Genomic DNA, 17,360 nt, shown 5'->3' with positions numbered 1-17,360 from the left:
GCTTCCTTAACTTTGCAATAAAGTAGTCATAATGGTTATTTTGAGGATCATTAGATTTTTTTTTCCCCGTTTATTTTAGACGAATGTCTAAGGCAGCCAAGCAAGCTGCTGCTCTTGTCATCAAGCATACGTTTTCGTATTTCTACCTTTCTATAGAAAACTTGCTTTGACAAAGACCACTTTATCATGATTTAACCTACATACAATTAGGCCCACTAGCACGGAAATTCAAACAAGGATTGAAGAATGTAATGTTACAATATTACACAATCGACTGTATTGCTCTTTCAGCTACTCAGCTTAAATTCACAAATTCCATCAGCAAATGAAACCTGTGGTTACAGAACAAGAAACCCTTTATTTTCATACGCGTTGAACTTCTCTCTTGCTTCTCTTCTTTGGTGCCTTCTTCATTTAATAAAGGTGTGGGCAATTAGGAATTACCTATTAAATCCATGAGCAAAACAGCTTTCAATATTTCGCAGTTTGATTCCAGAAACGAGCAAAAACCCTTTCCGAAAATGCAATGTCCGATGCGAGCTAGTGCATCTGAGTTTATACCTGAAATGTTTTGTACAGTCTGTTTCTCATTCTTTCAGTTCCTCTTCAGACAAAAGATATGAAAAACATCTATTCAGTACATGGAACCAAAAGAATATAGGAGATGACAATTGTCACTCATAAAATAATCATGAAAGCCTAGATTCTCAAGGCTCTTGAAGGACCCTCAAGTGTGGAAATACTCTGAAATTTTATTGAAGAATTCTTAAATTTCAAATACCAACAATTGAACTTGTTAATTAACAGATTGAACTACTTGATACTAAACATTTGTATGTTATAGCAACAAATATGGCAAGTAATGTGATTTTAACAATGTTATCCTACTACATCTCAATATCCAAATCATAATAAAATTCAACGTGCGATGAACCTAAGCATTTACCTCTGGGGTGAGACTCTTTATCGTTCAGCAAAGAAACAGCTGTGCAACTAACTAAAATGCATGACAGGTAAAGCAGCCACTGAAGGAACCTATATGGCGAGTTCGAGGAAAAGATATGGCCTTATGGGAGGTTCTTGCAACTTGATGTGACTGGTTTGGTAAGACTGAGCTTCTCATAACTTGGGCCTTCTTTTGTGCTGATCTGAGCTTGTTCATTATCTTGTCCATCGATGAAGATCTCTTCTTTTCCAGTTTCATCTGAACAAGTCATAAGATCATCTCAATCAAGCATTCAGAGAATAAATATCTGGCAGCATATTAGATTAATTTTCACAAAATCCTATTGGTTGTTCATTTCCATTCAGACGGTCAAAAAATATGGGTGCACAAGTAATCATTGAGTTGATTACAGGGCAAAACATGAAATGCATGCTGTGAGTCTGTGATGTTGAGGAATGAATTAAAGCACTCTATGTCTTAAAACTTCAAACGGTATGTTACAAGAGAAAACCTCAAGTTTCCGTATTGCTGCCTCAGCTTTGGCTCTCTGCAAGTTCTCCCAAGCAATTATTTTTGCTTCCTCCCTTTTTATCCTGCAAGGCATATTATCTTTACTATTAAAACCAACAATTGATGTGGTGCATATACTGTTTTAATACAACTGGATGAAGATTCAGCAAAGAAAACGCAGCCAGCAAAGGCACTAGCTTAATGGAATCATCACATGGCTAGAGTAAGTCTATTAAGTTAACAAGTACACTGACAGATAAAAATGTGAAGCATCACTAGCTTCCTGGAATCAAGATTTAGGTGGACAGAACAACCATGCCAATATATCTATTGAATTATTTCCCACTTTTTAGAATCATCAATATACTCGGAAACAGAAACAAGATTGCATAAATGCAGCCCAAGTTTGTGACAATCCCAAATTGATAGAAACATAGAGTTCTATTCCTTCTTAAAGCAAGAAAGACAGGACACTCTCAGACATGTAGGACAGGGTCGTATAGGCTTGAACTGACTCCTATAGCAAGTTCCATGCATTACCCAAATCAGCACTTTTAGGATATGCATTTAAGGATCTAGAATCAAAGAATGCAATAGACCTCTCCTTGTCATTCTTTTCTGCTTTCTGGGATATTAGTTGATCCTTCATCATGAGTATATCCAACTTATGAAAAATGCTCAATTTTCTAGTTCATGGAAGCTTTTCATATATTTGGTCACTCTACTCACTTGAGGGCACAACTACATGTACTTATTTTATGGAAATGACAGTACCCCATTATCCTAGCAGAGTAACTCACTTTGAGATTGTCTTTTCTGTGTCTGAAATATCCCAACCTGCAGCACGCATATCTACAGATTTCCTTTTCCATTCACGAGCATTTCCTGAGCCCCTCCCAGGAACTATTGCTCTGTTTTTCTTGGACCATTTAGTCACTGTGACCCGTTCATCAACTTGCACATCCCTAACTTCAGGTTTAGACGAATGCATGCTGTGCAACTCAACAATGGGTAGCATGGGACTGGATGGAGAAAATGATGACTCATGTCTGGGAGATGAGTGGTGACTACTCTCAGGGCTCATTTGTGTTGCCATATCCCTCCTAGAAACCGTCCGGGACACATTGGTGGCTGATTGTTCAATGTCATCAAGTTTCTCATCTGTTCGTAAAGCTTCAAGAATAAGCCGCATCAGAAACAAGAATTAGACAATTAAGCCTTCATTTTCTTATATTTTCAGAGCTCTGAAGTGTCATAAACACAAAAATTAATTAAAAAATGCCAATTTATCAAAATAATCAGGAATCCCATTCTATTACCGTGGCTGAATTGAAATGAAGTACTACAATGAGATGTACCTAGAAGTTATAGCCTCCAACAATAACTTTCCCCAACCCCAAAACCAGAAGAAGAAGAAGACAAGCTTAGAGATGAGAGACGTTTTGCCTTGCAACTAAGTCTAAATGAGTGCTCATCATTAGCTGAAGTTTAATAACAGAATATTGATTGGAAAAAAAGTCATTAAATGTGCTCATCAATGATACAACATAAAATGTTCATGGGAAATTTGATGAATACTTTGAGAATTATCCCTTTTCAATCAGTCAACCCAAATGAACGGATAGGAAGCAAGTACCTTGGTAAACAGGCAAAGATGACTGGCTGATCAGTTCAGTGCATCCATGTACACTTACTGACCTTGCCATGCAAGGCTCTATAATAGATGCCGGTAAATTTCCTCCACCATAGCCTGGCAAAGACAATCCTTCAGCCACCATCACTCCAGCTGAAAATGGTGAATTCGCCATTTGATTTCCAACATTCCCTCCGTCAAACATAAGGGCAGCAGGAGAATACATCGAATGGTATGCAATCCCAGGAGGTCCAAGAGGCCCGCTCTTTGATTTTGGCCGCCTCTGCGGCTGCTGAACTGACTGTCTCACTGGACCATCTACTGATATTGGACTGAAGATCCACCTCTCTGCATCCTCCCACTTGGAAGGCAGTGTCCTCCCGTTATTACAAGGCATCAATGCAGTACTTACATGCCTCCTATTAATATTATTAGGCAATGGCACGCGCTCTGAACTCCATCCTTTTTGAACCCCAACACTTGTGTGCCTATAACTTGGTGTTCCTGGGCTAGGAAATGTGCCCGTTCGGCGATTCACAGCAGAATGTTTCTTCATTACGCCAAAAGACGGTGAAGAAGAATTCACAGCAGTACTAATCACAGAATTATTCAGATCTAAAGAAGCAGGTCTTCGCCTGTCTGGTTTCTTACGTGAAGCATCCAATCTAGACCTCCTATCTTGACATTCTAATTCCACAAATCCCCCAAATAAGACGCCATCAAATTTCAACTTTGGATTAGGCTTTTATATCAATTGCAATGCACTACAAATAGTACCTTTAAGAGCTTGAGAAAAAGAGTTCCTTGCTGAATCTATGATAGAGTTGTCATCCTCAGTTTCAACCTCACTGCTTTCTAATTCTTGAACTGAGCAGCATTGCGAACACAAATGTGGTAAAATTAATTATGCCGAGTTTGAAAGCAAGAATCAATCAAAATTGAAACTTTCAGGGTATTGTTTTTGAGGAACAGTGCTGAGCTAAACGATAATCAAAGATGTTTAAGAAACTTAAAACAAAAGAGTACCTTTCGCTTTTTGTTTTCTGGCGCAAAGGTGAACACTGTTCTTGTTGTGTACGGTGAATTTGTGTGGATCTGGATCTGCATATGGACCACCTCTTGAACCTGACCCTTCCCGTAATTCATGCCCTGCCAAATGCTGTTTGAAAAAAGATTTCAACTCTTCCAATCATACCACAATCCAACCATTATATCTTCAAACAACCAAAAAAAAAAAAAAAACGTCATAGTCCCATTAATGTTTGTTCAAATCCCAGAAAACAAATAGATAAAAGAAACATAAACGTATTCTCATTCATGCATTAACATTGGCCAAGTTACAAACTTTTTCATTTTCAAGTACAGATTCATGGTACTCCTTACTTGTGATTGCGAGTTGTCGGAGAGGCAAGAGTCTTGATCAGGGACGTCAGAGGCAAAAGAGCAGCGGTCAACACTAGCAGAATTGGAAGAGAAGATGCTGAAGTTGGAATCAGCAGTGAAGATTACGGAGTCAGGGCTAAAATCTCTGGCTCCGAAGCCCGATCTTTGATCTTGGAAAGTACCCAGCTCCTGCATTGTCAATTGCATTTGCTTGTTTTTTCTGTTAGCACTTGGCACTACTGCTAGTTCATAACTGCCAAAAAGGAAGCTTGCTTAGCTACATTTCATTGATGGAATCAGGAGAGAATATATAATATTGGTGTCTTTTAGTCACCGGGTCTTGGCCTTGGGGATGGTGCTAAAATATAACTAGGGAGTACTATATTCAACAAAAAACCTACATATTTATTTTAGTTTAGGGCTCTAATGAGGACAGCGAATTTTGGAGTTTTGAGGATAATGGCTGTCATAATCATCATCATGCTGTGTCATTTTTTTTTCTTGCTTCTTCTTTTTCTTTTCTACCATAATTAAGACTAGGACTGCCAGCTTTGCATTGCGGATCTTGAAGCTCTGTGGTAGTGTGGACAATGGTCTATGGCAGGCCTTCTATCTCTTTCTTTTTTGTTTTTCACCCTTTTTGGTAGCTACGGTGAAATTAAACTGAAAAGATGTTAGGGCTATTAAGTTAGGAAAATGTTGGTGAATACAAACTCACAATAGAATTTGTCACTGGCACAATCTTTTTTGGTCTGAGTGAGACTTACAAAGTGAAGTAACTGAGTTGAAGCCCGAGACTTGATACTAATACCGTACTGCTTCAATCAGAAAAAGAAAGAATTTGAGTTAATATTATATACACAATTATAATTCAACGTAAATGTATAATCGTTCAATTCAACGGTGATAATATATACGATTAACTATCTAAGAATCCTTAGTACTTCCTCTGTCCCACTTTAATAATCCTGATTTTTTTTTCATACAGTTTAAAAAAAAGTAGTTAACTTTATTGGAACAATCAATTTAGGTAACTATTTTTCTAAAACACCCTCACATTAATTAGAGTACAATTTTATGGAAATTTGAATTGATGGTAAAAAAAGAATCAACTCTCGTTAAATGGGGTAGGTTTATAGTAACAACAACTTACATTGAATAAGAGTGTTTTAAAAAAATTAAAATTCAACTACATTCTTCAATTGAAAAATGAACTATAATTTGGGACAGACGAAAAAGGAAAACAAGAAAATCAAAGTAGGACGGAAGGAGTATAATTAAATAAGCGTGCAGTTTTACAATAATGACTCCCAGTGAATTAACTAACTTTTTTTTTTTTTGGGTGTCCGGGTCAATCCTTACGGACCCGACTAATCCCCTGCGGCCCGGGTGAGGAGGCCCCACTCCACACCGAACACGTTAACAGCGGGAGCTGCGGGACTCGAACTCTGGACAAGCCAGGAAGGTCGCCATACTGTAAGGAGGGGGAGCGGACTGCTCGAGCTACCCCGTGGGAGCAAAAACCAGCCACGTAGGATGGCAAGTTGTGGGAGACAGGGGTTGAAGCCCTGACCTCCAGCATCCCAAAGAAAGGGATGACCACTGGACCAAATGGCCAGTGGTCAGTGAATTAACTAACATGGGATGCTATTTTACTTGTCCTTTTATGTACTGTTGCCATTTCTGTACAGTATTTAAGTGGCTTCAACTTCTTGCCGTGTTGGACGGTGATTAGCAATAAATGCGGAATTAAATAACAACAGACCCGTAGCCAAGAATCTCCTGCAGTCGAGTTGGCGGCATCGTTGTTTTATTTTACATGGATTGAGCCTTGTTGAAGAAGTGGGATTTGTCCATTTTCCAGCACATTTATTAGCAATTGACTAGTCGGATGTTGAAAATGAATTAGGCCCTCGTGACACGAGCTTGTTGGACACATTTATGTTGGACCATCGAATACCTGGACAGCCTGGATTCATGGCGGTCAAACCGGATTTTCTTCCCACCGTCTTCCACCTCCTTGTTGGCCTGGTCCTGGTTAATAATAGAGCAGTAACATTTGCATTGGGATCCTGCTTCATTTACCCATCTGCATTGCTCTACAGTCTACACGAATGCTGTCACCGTAGCTCGAGGCCAACAATGCACTACTTTCTTTTATATATATATATAATTCATAGATATTCACATCCATTTTCTATTCAAATCGAATCGGACCAACAATGCACTATTTTCTTTTTTACGATTTGCGATTAATTCTGCTCAAATCCAGTCGAATCTCTTGTAGGGAGAAGCTCTCCCTCTTTTTCATTTTCAGAGATTTTGAATCAAGACCTCATGGTTAAGGATGTAATCCCCTTCCGCTTGCACCAACGCCGGTTGGTAACAATGCACTACTATGTACTTGAAGCCTTGTACTACTAGTATGTTTTGTTCTGTTGGTACAACGTTAAGATAAAATCTTCTAATAAAAGATCATGTGTTTTACATTTAATCTGGAGATTAAAAGGGAAAATGCTGGTCATTGCTATTGGTAGGCAGTAGAACATTTATAGGATTTATGAACATGCAAATTTTGAGCTCAACTTTTGCATGCGTACGAGTACAATTGCAGTTTCAATCTGATGATCTTGGGTTTCGTTCAAGTGCATCTTAAATGCTAACCCACGAAGCAGATAGGGACTTTCTTGTTTCCATTTATTGTCTTTGATTTGCAGTTCAAAAAGATACTACTAGTAATCAAATGATACACAGTTTTCAAATCTAGTGGTTTTAGCTTATAGCGCTTTTCTTTTTTTCCTTTCTTTTCATGCAAATCCCATCATCAATAGTGTAGAGTGTAGACTACTTTGATAAACTTCTGGGCCCTAAAGCACGATCGAGGAAAGAGACAGCAGAACAATTTTGGGATCGATCTGAAAAACAATGGCTCCGTTTGGATTAGCTGTTTTTGGGTTTGTTTTTCAAAAACACCACTGTAGCATTTTGAATCTGAAAAACAAGTCCGTTTGGATTAGTTGTTTTTGGGGTTGTTTTTTAAAAACTATATGAAAAACTTTTACTGTAGATATTTTTGGATTATTTTTAGAGGTATTTTTGAAACATATTTTTGAGTATTTTTAGAATATCATAATTTTTTATATTTTTATATAAATATACATTTATGCATTTATAATCCATTTATATTTACAAATGTATAGATGTATATTATTATAAATGAATAAATTATAAATGAATATTATATAAATGTATAAATGTATAAATTATAAATTATAAATTTTTATATAAATATGCATTTATGCATTTATAATACATTTATAGATATTTATAAATAAATATATTTATATATTCATATAAAAAAATATAAATGTATTATATTATATATAATACATAATATAAATATATTTATAAATGTATAAGTGTTTATTATTATAAATGTATAAATTATAAATGATTATTATAAATATATTATAAATTATAAGTGTATATTATTATAAATGTATAAATTATAAATGAATATTATAAATGTATAAATTAATATATTATAAATATATATTAATATTATGTAGAAATGTATTTATATAATTAATATAAATGTATATATGTATTGATATTATGTATAAATGTAAAATTAATATTATGTATATTAATATAAATGTATAAATGTATTAATATATATAATACATAATATAAATGTATATTTAAATGTATAAGTGTATATTATTAAAAATGTATAAATTATAAATGAATATTATATAAATGTATAAATTAATAAATTATAAATATATATTAATATTATGTAGAAATGTATTAATATAATTAATATAAATGTATACGTGTATTAATATTATGTATAAATGTAAAATTAATATTATCTATATTAATATAAATGTATAAATGTAATATATTATATATTATACATAATATAAATGTATATTATAAATATACATAAATATTTATATATTATGTATAAATGTTCATTTATATAAATGTATAATATATTATACATTATATTATATATAATTTATATAACATATAATATTTATGTAAATATATTATAAATATATAAAAATATATTATAAATAAAATAAAATATTTATAATATGTATGTATAAATATATAATATTAGAAATGTATAATATATATAATATACATTATTATTAATATAATTTATGTATAATATACATAATTGAAATATACATATTAATATATATTATAAAACAAAATTGAATAAATATATTTATACATTTATATATAAATAAATGTATTTATATAAATATATAATATTTATTTCAATTGATATAATATATATAATATTATACATAATTGAAATAAATATATTTATATTAATATAATATATATATATAATATACATAATTGAAATATACATATTAAAATACATAATTGAAATATACATATTAAAATATAATTGAAATATACATATTAAAATACATAATTAAAATATACAAATTGAAATATACTTATTAAAATATACAAATTAAATATACATAATTGAAATATATTTGGAGTTGTTTTTGATATATTGTTTGGATATGGTGTTTTTGAAGTTGTTTTTGAAATACACATTACTGTAGCATTTGGAATGTGAAAAACAGTTTTTCAAAAACAGGTGCAAAAACACTCAATCCAAACGCAGCCAATATGCTTAGTCTACTAAGGCTCTCACTAAATTGGAGGCATGTTTTCAAATGCTTCAACAGAGAGCCTGAAATTAAGCTTGAGGTGATTGTCAACTTTTTTCTTTTTATCTTTCAAAGTTCTTTTTTCTTCTTTAAAGTGATTCTAGATCGAATTCTAGTCCAAGTTGGTACCCATAAATTGACCCCAAGTTTGAAAATTTGTTCAATAAAGATGCTCTAAGAAAAAGGTGGTCCGACTGAGCCTAAATATTGCTCAATCCATAAATTCAACTTTAAAACTCAAAGCCCTGTGAAACTGTGCATCATGAAAAGTTGATTTTGCAGTTTCCACCGCTACTTTCCTTTTCCTTTCCCTCCCTTCTGTTGTTTGAAATAAATGTCTGGGAAACATTTTAGGTTTGTTTCACCATGATATGATATAGACTATAGTAGTATAAGAAATAAAGCAGCCAGCCAGAAAAAGCATTTGCCTCCTGTGATCGCTAATCATGCAACACCTCGAGATTAAACATGATTGCAGTGTTCGTTAATCACCTTTTCAACATTTCTCTACCCACAAAGGGTAGCAAAGATCATGACAAGGTGTCCGAATTTTGAATATAATCATGCTCATGTCCTAATCATGTTTACTAGCAATTAGCACCATAACTTAATTGTACATTTCTCACGGTTTAGGGCTAATATTATTACGCATTACAATATTGTCAAATCATGTTCAAAGATGGTTGTAAAACACCTCGGTTCATAATGTAGATATCCAAAACCCCACAAAACAGGTAGGTGGTGACAACTGCTATGAAGTATGCATGTGATCTCACGTCCAACGAAGATAGAGGTGACCAACTTTCAAGGGCAATAGAGCAGCCCATACGTTCTTAATTGATTAACACCAATTGACTTGAAGACATAAAACAGTTATCCACATTCATTGGAATTGTGATTAACGTGTGTGCGTGATTCAATCTTTGAGAACCCTTATTCAAGCAAGATATAACAAAAGCAAAGATGGCCAGTAACCGTCTCTTTTGAAGCAATTGAGCATTTTCGAAGGTTTCTCTGAATCAGCATTCTCAAGTCTCAACATCCATCCAAACTTTCCTATAAAGGAGCTGAAATCGAGTGCATGGTTAGATGGACCTGAGTAAGGGCACTTCCTGTTTGTAGAATAGTGAATTTGGTCGGCATTTTGCAGTAGTTACGCAGTTCATGTCCATGCAAGTTACAAAAATCCGTGCATGCACGTTCACAGCAGAACCGTTACCAAAAATGGAAATGGTTTTCCTTGTATGACAATTGGCAAGAAATTTTGCTGGTCCAGTAAAAAACATCTGCACATACATTAATTTTTCTTACTCCAGAATGTACAATTTTTCCAACTCCAGAATGTACACTTGTTTTTGTATGGCTAAAACAAACACGAAAAAAAAAAGCAGCATGCCATATAAACATAGAGAAGAGAGATACGCCTTCAATAGGCCTGTAAAAGCAAGGGTAAATGAGAGAAAAAGGAGATGGGAGATACAGCCATACAGTTAGAAAGACAAGAATGTATTGCTAGGTTGCCAATCCCAAATTTGATTTACAGCTTCTATCCTGAGGGTTCGGTGAAGTATGCAGTAATTGCCTTAAGCTTGTTATTCAAGAAATTCTTCTCCACCTGAGACCAGAAAATTAATGAAATTAAAATGGAGTCTGAAGTAGTAGAACTAAAATATAAGAAGCTGAAATTCATCCCTAAGATACTAAACTAAGAAAGGAACGACTAGAACTAGAAGGTTATAATAGGTCAAAACTGGTGGCAGTAAGAAGGTAAAGACATTCACGCCCCAATAACACTCCTGAAAGATGAGGAACTGTAGATTCCAACAGATTAATTTATAATCTAGACACGGTAGAAATAGAAAGATGTTACAAAAAGGAACAGAGAAAAAGAAAAAAAAAATCTAAGAAGGCACAGAGGAATGCTCCTATCTGATAGAACAGGAATATGTGGTAAAAATAAAATAAAATAAAAAGCAGTGTTCAGTATTTAGCGTCACTTGAACAGAAAAAAACCGAGGCTTACAATTTCCCACTGTCCAAGTGAGAAGATGAGTAAATTCCTATAAATGGCATCATTCGACCTTTTATTATGGCAGATGAATGTGGTGCGTCCTTTCTTCATAGAGAAACTTGTAGAATGAAGTAAAGCTCCATATAGCAGAATGGAACAGATAAGGAAAAACTAATGTTACCTCAAGTGACCATGGAGGACTGGCAGACAGAGCTAACTCTGCCAATTGGTCAATATCAACAGTTTTTGGAAGGAACATGACAATTCTTGGGGCTACTTTTTTTGCTAGGTTGAAGAGAGAATGCCTGGCAAAGGGACATTAAAGAAAGTATCTAGTGACTGTTGACAGAGTAAACAGATAACAAGTGCATAAGAAGTTACATGTTCATTTGCCAAAGTAGAGAAATACCCATTGCAAGGCTGAAGCATTGTCTGGATGTCAAATGTTTTTTCTTTGGCATAATCAGGTCCGCCCCATGGTGGTGACAGAAAGGCCGAGTCTCCCTGCACAAAAGTAGTTTTGGAAATTTATCCTCCACAACATGCTAAAAATAAATACCTCATTTACACCGCTAAGCAAATGAGGAGTTTATGTGAAACAAAAAAGGAAAAAGAGAATGAATCATTGCATTCAACAATTTCACATTTTAATTCACTACAATTTAGAGAACCAAGAAAATGAGAACCCAAAGAAAGAAGAGACCAATTTCTCTTTTCAGGCACATAGTATACCAGTCTGAGACAATAAAATGCAAGAAAGGAAAACTTTTGAAAAAACAATGCAGTAGGAGAAACTGACTTGCTAATTCATATGCTGTAGAAACATACACATCAGTGCTCCTGTACTTGAACAAGCAAAGAACAGTCAGAGTCACCTCATTACTTGCTCCATAAGAGACTTTCAATACCTTTAATTTGGGTGCCAAAAGAATACTGTCCCCAACTATGAAGTCTATGTGGTCATCAACACCATATATTGCTGCATTATGTTGTGCATACTCAATTTTTCTTGGATCGATATCAATTGCAATAACATGTTGACTCCTGAAAATAGAGGGTATAAAACGCTGAATGGATATGAAGAAACTCAATCATTGAAAATATGTGAAAAGAAACATCTAGATCTCCACCACATAAACGTAAATGAAGGCAGTAGATATTCTTTTCCACATTAGACAAAAAAACACACACACACACATACAGAGAGAGAGAGAGAGAGAGAGAGGAAATACATATATAGCTAACCCAGGAACCTGAGATTTCTCGAAAGAAAAATATCAACAAGTATTCAATCATCAACTTCATTAGTATACAGCAAATCACCTAGCATAGATCAGAAAAGAAATTCAAATAATGTTCTGGCTTCAAAAAAGAGAAGTTAAAAATCAGACAATGCAAGAATAATGTTTATGCTACGCCTAATGAGTCCTAGATCAGTCACATTACTAAGCTTCTCTGAATATCAAGATTGAATAAAGCATGCAATACTTACTAAGACTTCACTAAGAAGTCGAAGATTGAACTCAAACATTTTCAGCAAAAATACCACTCACCTTAGTGCAAATTGGATTGCATTTCCACCAACTCCAGTGAAACAATCCACTGTGGTCCCATCTCCACAACGAAATGCATGATGTTTGGCTATTGCCTCTGCGGTGACAGAGAACCATCCTTCTACATCCATTTGTATTCCAGCACCAAATCTTGAAAACAGCAGATATCTTTGACACCAATATTTACCTATAACAGGATCAAATTCTTCAGAAACTCCTTGGAATTGGCGCTCTGCAAAATTCATGAGTGTATCCAATTAGATTTAGCTTGCAGATTAATTCACCAAGGAATACAATAGCATTAAAATAAAAAATATCCATTTGGATGCAGGAAATGAACATAAGCCAATAGAAATTGAACAAATCACAACTTCAAAACGTCCTAATAACTTTGCTTCAAACTTTGAAGAGCCAACATCAGAAGATGATATTCAAAACATGTTAAAAACCCAATCAAATTCCTGTGCATATGGTACTTAGATCTCCCCTCAGCCAATCCACAATTTTTTTGCAGGCAAAATGAGGAAATAAGAAAAAGAATACTAGAATGAAATAAAATAAAATTAAGGAACTACCAAATGCCTTGTAAAAGATGTACACACCACGAATCATGCATGAACAAAGAGTGTTAAAAAAAAAAAAAAAAACGTGGATACTAGACAACCGCCTACCTTCACTCGCAAGGGGCGATTCCCCACTTGATTTTAATCTCCTGATTTTCGTTTTCTTCTTTGTCATGTTGCTACTGAGGCTTTCATCGTAAATACCAATTTCGCCAGACTCATCAAGTGCTTGATCCAATGATCCACTATCATTTTCCAAACCACCTGTCTGGGCATAATTAGCTGACTGACCATAAGAAATACCCAGCTTATCAGATTCTCCAGAATTTGGAATGTCAGCCAGAAGTACTTCTGTGTTACGAATTAGTTTTGTTGGATCAGCAGCTATATCACTTGACACTCCATCAGGTGGATCCCATGTAGACTCTTCTGTGATGATATTATAAAAGTAATATCTCATGAAATCCTCGTCCCAATATGTTCTCCAATCACCAAAAGCACCTTTGCAATTACTGTCAGCTGTATTGGAGTCAACCAGCTCTGAGAACGGTGAATATGAAGCAACTTCAGAATCATCCATTATCAGAGCACTGGCATCACCGGTCAATGTCTCACCACCAACTGCATCATCAAGCACCAAGGATGATTCTACATGCTCATCATTTGGTTGCCTTAATTCCGGTTCACTCCCAATTACCAAAGAATTTCCTGAACACACATCATCATCTAACCCATGACTGGCTTCCACTTTCTTGTCTTCTCTTGCTAAATGTTTTGTAATTCCATATTCACAAGAGAGGCTACTATCTGCCCCAACATCAGATATTTCATCACTCAAAGCAGATGGGTTTACAACATAAGTACTAGAAGTCGCAAAAGCCATTGAATCTCGTTCTCCATCAGATATGTGATTAAATCGATCGGTGTTCACTGCAATAGCAGAGCATGACAGTTCACTTTGGTCTAGAATGGAGATGGAACATAAGGAAATGTTTTTGGTATCATCATCAATAGTAGGAGATGGATTCACTCCTCCACTCACTTTGAACGAGTTTAAGAGTTTCAGATTGGTGGCTTTACAATTGTCAAGATTTTTCTTCTTTGGATCCTTCCTTTTCCCTCCAATTATAGTCCTCTTCTGCATAAGACTGTACATTAGCCAAACTAGAACAATACATATCAAATATATTAGAAATGCAAGAAATGAAATCATTCTTAGATAAAAAAATAAAAAAACCTTCACAACATCAAGATTTCCTACGCTATATATGACTGATTTCCAGATTACATAAGTTCCACTGCACCTAGTCAACACTGATAATATCTGAAGTCTTGCCAAACACACCACCACCATGCAACCCATATATATATGCTTAAAGCTTAAGAAATGCAAAGAATGCAATTTGTCCAACTTGAACCCCTTCGGTTGTTGGTAATGAAGAGGAAATAGTGATGGAAACCAAATGCAGGACCACTGTTTTACTAGTAAACTTTCTTTATATATAAACCACAACCAGAAAGCTGAAGGATGTTCCGTCAAGCATTTAACCACAGAATGGAAAACTTTTAAAGGAGAAGATGAAACAGGGGATTAAAGCAAAACTACCTCCTTGTTTGTGTGAAATGAAAACGGTAGTCCCAGGTCCTTCATCTGTCTGGCAAGTTCCAAATCTTCAGGCAGAGGGAACAACTCTAGATGCATAAGAAAGACAAACTGCTCTTTAAATTCAATATGTATCAAGAAGGCAATTCAGCACTTCAATGCCAGCAGAATATGCACCATGTCAAGAGAGCTAACCAGGAAATTTTAACAAAGAGAAATACACAAGACACAACCCAATCATACTGGAAATTCTACTAAAAGGAGAAAAAAAAAAAAAAGAACTTGCCATTTGTCGTCACACCATCGTTTGAAGATGAGCCCGCATTGCCTCTGCCAGTGGCTTGCTACATGAATGAATCCACAACAAACATTCTTAAGATACACACTCCTGAAGAATTTTCCCAAAAATAATTTTTTAAATTGGAAGGGGGTGGTAAAAAAGAAAAAACCAAGTCTAACACGTATAATTTTGAATAAAACAATGAAAAGACTAAGAAAAAAAGTTTCTGGAATATAAACTTACATTTAGCTGGGAAGAAATCCCGCCTCGGTTCTCCTGTGAGGCATCATCCCTGGATAAAAACAAAGTCCAGGTCAGCAATTCTTGCTAAAAAAACCCATACTTTCTTCATCCTTGGAGCACAAAGATAAATTTTTTTTTTTTTTTTTAAAAAGAAGAAATTCTTGAAAAGCTCTATGGGAAATAGACAAGGGGTGATGGATGCTGACCAAAGGTATACTTCAGCGAGCTTGAAGAGAGGGCCAAGAGCTTTGACAGCTGCCCCACCTTCTGCTGTGTGTGTATGTTGGGGCGGCGTTTCTTCTGCCTCCATATTTATTGGTTTTGACTAATTTCTTCAGGTGGGGTTTTGGGTTAGCCAGACAAGGGTTTAAGGTTTCAGACAGAAGTTGTCTTCGGGCAAAAAATAGGGTTGAATTAGTAGTCAAAGGGTAGCGGTGTCGGAGTCGGAGGAATTGACCGGTTCGCCTGAGCTGAGAACAGGCCTCTTCCCTCTTCAGTCTTCCCCTATTCTGCTGCTAAACTTTTTCTAGTACTCTGTCAAACTTTTTGGTACTTGGTGCGATTGCTGTTGTATCGCACGCTACCGTGTCGGACTCGCTCCATTTATTATATGTCCAAGTTGTTTTGCCTTTACATTTTTTATACTTGCCATATTTGATAACATTTGAGAAGGGACTAATTAATTAAAGACAAAATTTGTTATCCCCAACTCAACTGCTACGGGCATAAAATAAATGGTTTAATTACATTTATCTCCCTCAAAGTTTGACCAAATTGCCAAACCAACCCTATGGTTTAGCCAAATAACACTCACTCCCTTGTCATTGACTGAGTGTAAACTCAATTATCAAAAGTCTTGAATTGATAAAAGTGTCCTAATTTAGGCTAATTGCTTAGAATATGGACGAAAAAAAGATTAATCGGACATTCATGGCTCTGACAGACCCATGGTACGAATCTATGGTCAGCCCGACACCCAAAATTCCAATCAAACCTTCACTTTTCTGCGCATAATGCAAGGAAACCAACTCTACCATGTGAAGATGCAAGGAAGCCAACTCTATCATGTGGAGACGCACAAAGAAGTATATTCGGGCACTGGAGAAAGCGGATTATTCATGGATCAAAAATGTTATATATTTTAAAATCATAATAAAAGTCCTCTTAAAAATTTGTTAATCATCTAATGTCCAATACTTATATTTGACAAATTAAAAAATTAATAAAATATTCTATTATAATATAAGTAACTATATGTCGTTGAGTCGATTGAATAATATTTTCTTTTTTTTTTTGACATTTCAACTAGTTGTCTATTAAGTTTCAATTGAAATAAAGATTTTATAATTATTTAAATTATTCAATAAAATTATCAATTTAAGATGAACATAAATATAAATACATTAAATTGTATTATTGAAATATTTGATTTAATATGAAGGAAAGACAAGAAGAAATGGCAAGGAATTTTTGAAAAATTCATGTGAGTTTTTTATATTGATAATCACCTTTATTTGTTATTATAATCATAATGCCTGATCATAACCGATTGAAACTCATATCCTAATACTATTTACAACTAAAGTTACTATATACTCAAATTAAAATTTTCTTTTTTCACTAAATTTTCTTTTATAAATGATGTATGTGTTATCATTTGTTGATAATTAATATAACGAAAAGATGCTCTTTAGGTTAATATGTCTTGACAATGTGGATTACTTTTAAGGATTTTAATGAGAATTAGACCACATTTTTTATGGATTCAATGTAATTCACATTTTATTTCATTTGAAACATAAGAGACGAAAAAATACGAGTCAAACTTTTGACTAATTGTAATTTCATTTGACCGTTATATGTTATAGTTTTGAATTAGTTGTCCTAAATTTGGCTAAAATAAAAAATTTGCGCTCATAATTATCTTGGTCA

General features: G+C 34.6%; 2 protein-coding genes across 8 annotated transcripts; both read right to left on the bottom strand.

Annotated features, from left to right (window-relative positions):
• Positions 1-114: 114 nt before the first annotated feature.
• On the bottom strand, positions 115-4,867 carry LOC113750103. Of its 6 annotated transcripts, none has more exons than XM_027294040.1 (9): positions 4,473-4,865; positions 4,116-4,248; positions 3,867-3,956; positions 3,093-3,776; positions 2,257-2,629; positions 1,458-1,539; positions 947-1,204; positions 445-604; positions 115-332 (listed from the first exon to the last, which is right to left on the bottom strand). In XM_027294040.1, exons 1-7 carry the CDS (start codon positions 4,677-4,679, stop codon positions 998-1,000), a joined length of 1,776 nt encoding a protein of 591 aa, XP_027149841.1. In that variant the 5' UTR covers positions 4,680-4,865; the 3' UTR covers positions 115-332; positions 445-604; positions 947-997. The 6 variants fall into 6 exon arrangements, with proteins under 6 accessions (XP_027149841.1, XP_027149842.1, XP_027149843.1 ...); XM_027294041.1 differs by having other exon boundaries at positions 115-444; positions 562-604; XM_027294042.1 differs by having other exon boundaries at positions 115-604; positions 2,257-2,617; positions 4,473-4,867.
• A 5,685-nt stretch (positions 4,868-10,552) lies between these two features.
• LOC113748676 lies at positions 10,553-15,990 on the bottom strand. Of its 2 annotated transcripts, none has more exons than XM_027292196.1 (10): positions 15,635-15,990; positions 15,429-15,477; positions 15,192-15,249; positions 14,909-14,994; positions 13,411-14,440; positions 12,740-12,971; positions 12,095-12,230; positions 11,596-11,690; positions 11,368-11,491; positions 10,553-10,790 (listed from the first exon to the last, which is right to left on the bottom strand). In XM_027292196.1, the coding sequence occupies exons 1-10, from the start codon at positions 15,736-15,738 to the stop codon at positions 10,722-10,724; spliced, it is 1,983 nt and encodes a 660-aa protein (XP_027147997.1). In that variant the 5' UTR covers positions 15,739-15,990; the 3' UTR covers positions 10,553-10,721. The 2 variants fall into 2 exon arrangements, with proteins under 2 accessions (XP_027147997.1, XP_027147998.1); XM_027292197.1 differs by having other exon boundaries at positions 15,192-15,293; positions 15,635-15,667.
• Positions 15,991-17,360: the final 1,370 nt, after the last annotated feature.

This window comes from Coffea eugenioides, chromosome 10, assembly GCF_003713205.1.
Source record: "Coffea eugenioides isolate CCC68of chromosome 10, Ceug_1.0, whole genome shotgun sequence".
In the NCBI taxonomy this organism is placed as follows: Eukaryota; Viridiplantae; Streptophyta; class Magnoliopsida; order Gentianales; family Rubiaceae; genus Coffea; species Coffea eugenioides.
Note: the sequence above shows the minus strand (reverse complement) of the source record. Positions and strands in the feature narration are given on the sequence as shown.

What these genes read in the sequence shown, in the direction of transcription:
- LOC113750103 (XM_027294037.1), bottom strand. Translation starts at nt 4,679, where the DNA reads ATGCAATTGACAATGCAGGAGCTGGGTACTTTCCAAGATCAAAGATCG. An exon ending in ATCTTTGCCTGTTTACCAAG is followed by an intron (nt 2,630 to 3,092) that starts GTACTTGCTTCC and finishes TTATTCTTGAAG; the next exon opens with CTTTACGAACAGATGAGAAA. An exon ending in CAGCAATACGGAAACTTGAG is followed by an intron (nt 1,205 to 1,457) that starts GTTTTCTCTTGT and finishes TGACTTGTTCAG; the next exon opens with ATGAAACTGGAAAAGAAGAG.
- LOC113748676 (XM_027292196.1), bottom strand. Translation starts at nt 15,738, where the DNA reads ATGGAGGCAGAAGAAACGCCGCCCCAACATACACACACAGCAGAAGGT. An exon ending in CATTTCACACAAACAAGGAG is followed by an intron (nt 14,441 to 14,908) that starts GTAGTTTTGCTT and finishes AGTCTTATGCAG; the next exon opens with AAGAGGACTATAATTGGAGG. An exon ending in ATCGCCCCTTGCGAGTGAAG is followed by an intron (nt 12,972 to 13,410) that starts GTAGGCGGTTGT and finishes TGAATTTTGCAG; the next exon opens with AGCGCCAATTCCAAGGAGTT.